Source organism: Arachis duranensis, chromosome 10, assembly GCF_000817695.3.
Source record: "Arachis duranensis cultivar V14167 chromosome 10, aradu.V14167.gnm2.J7QH, whole genome shotgun sequence".
Classification (NCBI taxonomy): Eukaryota; Viridiplantae; Streptophyta; class Magnoliopsida; order Fabales; family Fabaceae; genus Arachis; species Arachis duranensis.
The window spans coordinates 15,008,861-15,015,840 of NC_029781.3; the positions used below are offsets into that span (position 1 = coordinate 15,008,861).

The 6,980-nt window shown below is 37.1% G+C and overlaps 1 protein-coding gene across 2 annotated transcripts; it reads right to left on the reverse strand.

Annotated features, from left to right (window-relative positions):
* Window positions 1-2,308: 2,308 nt before the first annotated feature.
* LOC107469244 (aspartic proteinase-like protein 1) lies at window positions 2,309-6,442 on the reverse strand. 2 transcript variants are annotated; one of them, XM_016088621.3, is made up of 10 exons: window positions 5,884-6,442; window positions 5,332-5,470; window positions 4,351-4,601; window positions 3,981-4,211; window positions 3,742-3,880; window positions 3,564-3,634; window positions 3,347-3,446; window positions 3,196-3,256; window positions 3,015-3,086; window positions 2,309-2,846 (listed from the first exon to the last, which is right to left on the reverse strand). In XM_016088621.3, the coding sequence occupies exons 1-10, from the start codon at window positions 6,174-6,176 to the stop codon at window positions 2,614-2,616; spliced, it is 1,590 nt and encodes a 529-aa protein (XP_015944107.1). In that variant the 5' UTR covers window positions 6,177-6,442; the 3' UTR covers window positions 2,309-2,613. The 2 variants fall into 2 exon arrangements, with proteins under 2 accessions (XP_015944107.1, XP_020988529.1); XM_021132870.2 differs by lacking the exon at window positions 5,884-6,442 and having other exon boundaries at window positions 4,351-4,635; window positions 5,332-5,459.
* Window positions 6,443-6,980: the final 538 nt, after the last annotated feature.

Below are 6,980 nucleotides of genomic sequence, written 5' to 3' on the forward strand. Positions count from 1 at the left end.
GCTGAACTTATCATACCCAAGAGGTCTAAACCCAGGAAAGCGCCAAAAGATCCAAGACTGAAGTAACTGTAATGGGCCAGCTAACTTGACCACATGTCTGTTGGCCACTCAGTACATGCACCAGTACAACCACGCTAATGCTGCCGACCCCAGCTGTAGCCACCCATCTCCTCAGGTCTAGCCACATAGGGTAGCCATCTGATGTGAATACGGTTGCCGGACTTGTCGGTAAATAGTAGAGTGCCCAACAGCATCATGATATAAGCACGAGCATAGCGCCTCACTGTCTCTTCGTCGGCTCCCGCGGGGCACTCTCCAAAAGTCTCTTAGAACCAGGTGCAGTTCACTGCGAATTTCTGAATTTGGTTCGCAGGCGGTAAGACACCAAGCAACTCTTGGAACCACACCCAGGCTGGACGGCCACCCTGGATGTATATCTGAAAATCCGTCAGGCAACCACTGACGTAGCGTTCGTCGACCGGCAACCCCAACTGGTACGCCACGTCCTGTAGTGTGATCGTGTACTCACTGAACGACATGTGGAATGTGTTTTCTCCGGACGCCACCGCTCGATGAAAGCACTGACCAGGGGCTCATCCAATCTGAACCATCTATCGTTCAGTCTCGCAAGATGGTATAATCTAGCCATCTGTAATTACGGAACGTACCTCTCATCGAGGAACATGCCCTGCTGCCGCCGCATGCTCGATATGCATCGCTGGGGCTGCGCATAAGATGGACCGCATAATTACAACCACTTACAAAACTACTAACAACAGAAACCACTAACAGAGCAGTAACAGAAAACACTAACATAAACCACTAACAAAAATCACATGCAAAACCACTAGCATAAACCACATGCAAAACCACTAACATAAACCACATGCAAAACCACTAGCATAAACCACTTGCAAATCCACTGGCATAAACCACTAACATAAAGCACTAACAAAACCACTAACATAAACCATCAAGAAAACCACAAACAAAACCACATAAATAAACCACATGCAAAATCACTAACATAAACCACATGCAAAACCACTTCCAATACCAATAACATAAACCACTAACATAAAACCACCAATAAAACCGCAAACAAAACCACTAAAATAAATCACTTGCAATACTACTAACATAAACCACTAACATAAACCACCAACCAAAACACAAGCAAAATCACTAAAATAAACAACATGAAAAACCACTCACATAAACCACATGCAAAACCACTAAAATAAACCACAAAAAAACCTAACTACTAACCTCGTCGTTGATGACCCCAGCTATATGAGCAACTCCATCCAAACGATATAGTCTTTTCGGATCGTCCCCCATCGGCTAGGTATCCTGCTCGAGCCTTTGTCGGAGCAAATCTGAGTCGTTTTCTCTGGGATTTGGTGGGATATGAGAATAGAAAAGTGATTCGAATGAGGTGGGTTCGAACTCCTTATATAGCCGAATCCAGTGTAATTTGAAATAACTCCATTCGAATTACTACTAAAGGCAAAATATGAGTAATTTGAATCAACCAAATTCGAACTACTTGGGATTTCGTGCAATGGTGTAATTCGAATCAACCTGATTCGAATTAAGCAAAGTGTAATTCGAATCAGGTTGATTCGAATTAGTGAGTGTGTGCGTGTGTGTAATTCGAATTGACCTAATTCAAATTACATAAAAATATGGTTTAATTTATTTATGAACCAATTTTCGGTTTGGTTGATTTGTGTAATATTCTACTCCATTGGCTTAGTTACGTGATTTGCCCTTATATCCAAGTATATCATGTATAAATAACTTGAACTATTCAATCAGGAGTGTATGTGTATATATATATAAAAGTGAGCTTGAAATAATTTTCTTCCCTATCTTTTTTATTTTTTTTTTAACATAGCTTGAACTATTTAAATGACTTATATTCAGACTATTTTAATACAGAATTTGGCAAGTGAGGATGCACAAAAAGCACAATATTTAGCACAGTTCACAAGAGTTTCAAGTAGGACTTGCAAAGTGAGCAAAGTAGCACAATATTTAAAAATATATTTTTTATCTTAAATTATAAATTTTAAACCCTAAATCCTAAATTCTAAATCTTCCAATTTTTACAATTAAAAAAAAATGGACTAATATTGGCTAATGAAAAATTAGTTTTATCAATTATATTTAGATAAAATAAAATAAAAATACTTTTTATTGATTTATTAAAAATTTATCAAGCACACTAAAAAATAAAAAATATCTTTTTCTATTGATTTAATAAGGCCCAAACAAATACTTAATCTTTAGGAAAATAGCAACTTTGAATGTAAATAGGCTGGTCTTTACTCTTTACTCTTTACTCTTTCGGACAAGAAGCAAATTAAATTTACATAACCTCGCCCCAAGAACAGTGGGGGTTAACAGGAAAAAAAAATGGTCCATTACAAGCCGCAAGGAATTAAATGCTGGTAATGTTGAAAACTAACAGCATTATATGGCGTGAGATCTAACTTACTTACAAAGCTAGGAGGATAAAATGTTAACAGATTTGGATATACATATACATGTAAAGCTATCTAGACACTAGACATGCTACATATGAAAATACATTAGAAAGTGAAGGTCTCATAAGAAGGCTACTAGAAGTTGGAATAGAAGAAACAAATAACAGTGCCAATGATGCCGGCATGAAATCGTCAAAGACGTAGCACCAGAAGGTTTGCGAGGAGCTGTTCCGGCAACAGCTGGGGCAACCGCATTCCCCTTAGTTCTCTGCTGCTCATCTGCCGGTAATGGGTTCGAGGCTGTCTCGTTTGGAGGCGAAAGGGGCATTGCCTTACCTAGATTGAGATCCTTACCTACAGATTCATATAGCATTTAAGCAAAAAGGGTTTCATAAAAAAAGGGACTTGGGGATACAGATTCACTATGTTTTTTAATTTTTAACTTTAAGATTTAGAAGCATATAGATTTGAATAAAATCAGCATTTGATTTTTTATTCATATGATAAGGAGAAACGACTCACAATTTGACCGTGACCATGCTAACTTCTTGTTTTCTTGATCAAATACCAACCGATATCCCGTCATGAAGTTCTCTGCAAAAGGTTATATTTATATTAGCTTTGGGGTCAAAATAAGTATCTTTTTATCCTATAGAATAGGGAGCAATCAATAGACTTTGCCATAGAAAATATGTAAACTTACGTCCTATTGTTCCCATATCCCCTTCAGCTGGCTCTATGGCTAAACAAAATGCAGTTGTTTTCTGCACAAAATGGATCAGTCCTCAGGATTTAGAGGACAACCAACATAACGAGGCGAGAAAAAAGAAAAGAATCACTTAATCTATACCAACCTGATCGACATTGAATACAAACACAGGATTATAGACCACAAAGCTGTTATTCTGCTGGAACATGAGTGTTAAGGTGGGAATCTTTGGCAAGTCTTGTGAACTGAATGAACAAAGATTTTAAAAAGGAAAAAAAAAGGAGAAATTATAGCAATCATCCATTTAGGACATCCAAACATTGAGGAGAAAAGTACAAATGAGTGAGATAGAGTATATTCACCTAGAAGCATAACAATACTCCCAGGGAGTATCTTTGAAGGTAGCTCTTGAGGCATTTAGCTTTTTATCAAACTGCCACAAATATAACCATATTAAGCCAGCTGTGAAGGATTTACATAAGTACAAATGTACAATAACAACTAATAATTGTCTACATCAAATTCTAAAAAACGAAGTACCTCCTCTGCTATGGATTCATACACATGCCCAGGAAGAAATGTAAATGATGTTCCACTATCAACCTGTGCTTTAAAACTTGTCATTTTGAGACAAGAATTCCCAATACAACATGTCTCCACTCCAATAATGTAGGTTGAACTAACAAGCAAATTCATCACAATTAGCATGATGGAGTTTTCTAAAGTACTTCAATGCAAAAGATTGAAAACTGACTTAAAGCACATAGATAGTTCCATACTATATTCCATCGAATGGCAAGAATGAAGTAGACTGTTGTTGGATGGATGATCCCTGGTCCCCAAAAAACATGCGACCAGAACCATCAGAATTAAAACATAAGGAAAAAGAATCATGGATTAGTCCTGATTTTGCAAGAATACTTGGAACTGAACTCTCCCCAGGTCCCAAACCCATGAGGCCATCCGGAGCTATCCCATCTAAATACCCGCCACTCTGCTTCATACCACACCTGCACTCGTCAAAAATGAAGTCGGAAAAAATAAAATAACGTAAAATCAAGCAACTATTTCTAACACAGTGAAACAGAAACACCATCATTCATCAGGGGAATGATGTTTAGTAATTAAGATAGGAAAACGCAGTCACACCCGATAACAACCGAAGCCTGAACAGAAGTGTTAGATCCGCCAGCACTACCACCACCTCCTGATTGAAGATGCAATATGTCCTCAACCAACAATCCAGAACTCGATGTATTTTCTGATACGTAATTGATTGTGTATGGACACTGCTGCTTGGAACTCTTACAGTTTGAACCCGGATCACATAACTGATGGCTGCAAGACAGAGGCTTGCTGGATCTTGAACGAGAAGGACTATACTCATTCAGATCTCTATCCTGCATAATAGATGCCCCAAACATGAGGGAGCACCTGCCAATCAATTATTGCAAAATAAGTGCTAATTGCTAAACCTATCTCGTTATTGTCTCTTAGCTTACCCTCTAACTTCATTGAAAATGGAGTTATATTTAACATTAAACACTTTAGTCTTTTGATCGGAGATCTTGACTGATATTACTGTGAGATTAACACTAGGGGAATTTTCATGATTGGCATCCTATTAACAATTTGATTTCCAATTAAGGCTATGTTTAGAAAAGAGAGTTTTAGAGGGACAAGGCTAGTAGGGTTTTCATTATATATATATGTTGGCACTTGCTCAAGTACTTTACACTTTGTTAATTCAAGTGGTTCAACATTTATTTTCCTTAAACAAAATCCCATGTATAAATCTGACAGATTGTTTTATTATTTATTATTATTAAAAAAACACCTGGTATTTTGGGAGCTTTCCCCTGTAGTAAAGCCAGACTTGACTCAAACAGCATTCTAGAGACTAATGGCTTATACTATAGCTTCCTAACTTCAAAAACAAGAACTATGTACCTTCCCTTCAAAGCCTACCATTCAAACATAAGTAGTTCTTGCATGATGGAATGCTAAATTATTGTTTTAAATTGCTACAATCACACAACTGCAACTGCTACCATAATATTACAGTTTTAACAACCATGGCAAATCATATAGATAGATAGATAGATAGATGAACAGGATTAGGCAGCATACCAGAGGGGCATAGTAACTGGCAGACAAGGGAGCGCACTGTATGCAATCACATGGAACCCATAACAGATCACTACCAGCATCCAATGCCACTAAAAACGAAATACTCGGTGTCCCTATATCAATCCAAGTGTAATGCAACCTAACCAAATCACAAAAAGTTATAAAAAAAAATATTAATAATAAAAAAAATAAAAAATAAAAAAATTACATTGAGAGTAAATGCGCTCTTCGGCACCTGACCATTTGCTCAAATGATTAATTCAACTAATTGGTCTAAGTGGCCCACGGTGACTTAGTGATGGTTAAAGGGCCGCTTAGACCGGTATCAGAAATGATTGAGGACTGCTCGGGGATTTTCAAATTGTAGAGGGTCGTAATGGTCAGGGATGGGCATTTACTCTTACGTTAATTTCACAATTTTATCTCGTCCCTCCAACTATTTTAGCAAATTATTACTAATACCATGCTACATAAAAATAAAAAATAAGTCTAAGCAATACAAATTCAATGTAAAAAAAAAAAAAAAAAAGAAAATACTATTAGCTTAGTTACCAGCCGAAGTCGTTGCCGGGTGCCATCGTTTTGGCACCGCGAGAAGGAAAGAGGAGCTGGCGAGCGCCGAGCCTGATCTTATCACTTTGTAGAAGCATCTGGTAATAGAGAATGGTTCGCCGGTCCGGAACCGAACGGGACCGGTGGCGAACTAGGTTCAGTTCTCGGGAGAAACGGTGAATCAGCTTGGCCGAGAAGGTGGACGGTTGCAACGGCATTGGGAAAGCCGTTGGAGAGAGCATCAGCAATAACGAGGAGAGTAACAGAATAGCAACTACCGACCGTGTCCGCATCGAGATCGGAGAATCGAGATCTATGCGAGCACTTTCTCCTATACGATTTTTAAGTGCAAGTGTTTTGTGTGTGAGTGATTAGCGGGTAAACGAGAGATTACGATGTGTTAATTAGTGTGATTAGTGAGAAAGAGGGGTTTGTCTGAGGGAAGATTTGAGTTTGAACGACGGGGAAGCGTGTCGTCGTTGGTGTGTGTGTGGAGGAGGTTACTGTGTGTTTGTGACTTGTGAGAGTGAGAGTGAGAGTGTGGGTGTAGCTGTGTCTGGATAAAACAAAACAAAACAAAACAGCACATAATTTATGTTACTGTGTATTTGTTTATTAATGGGAAAGGGAACGGTGATGGCCTCATGGTGGGTTTGATGTGAAATGATTATTTGTCCTTTTTGAGTTTTTTTTCTCTCCATTAAAGTAACTATTTTAACTTGGCTAAAATTAAAAAAAATATAAATAGATCTCTAATTTTTTTGTCACAAGAACATTTAATTTTTTGAGAATTGAAAAATATATTTAAGTTTTTAATCTCTTTAAATTAGGACACTAATCCATTGTTTGATTTAAAGGAAATTGAATAAAAAAAAATATAAAGATGAAAAATGGATAAAAAATTAACTTTTCTTCTATTTGAATTAGCGTAAAAAATTGGGAGGAAAACAAAAAATAGTACGAAAGCCATTTAAAACTTTTTTTTTCAGACATAAGATGAAAACGAAATAAAAAAGTATAAACAATAGTAAAATTATAAATTTATCCTTCATATAAATAATGGTAAAAATACATTACTATATTATTATTTATAGGAG

What these genes read in the sequence shown, in the direction of transcription:
- LOC107469244 (XM_016088621.3), bottom strand. Translation starts at nt 6,176, where the DNA reads ATGCGGACACGGTCGGTAGTTGCTATTCTGTTACTCTCCTCGTTATTG. An exon ending in TTGCCATTCGATGGAATATA is followed by an intron (nt 3,881 to 3,980) that starts GTATGGAACTAT and finishes TTTGCTTGTTAG; the next exon opens with TTCAACCTACATTATTGGAG. An exon ending in TTGTATTCAATGTCGATCAG is followed by an intron (nt 3,257 to 3,346) that starts GTTGGTATAGAT and finishes CATTTTGTGCAG; the next exon opens with AAAACAACTGCATTTTGTTT.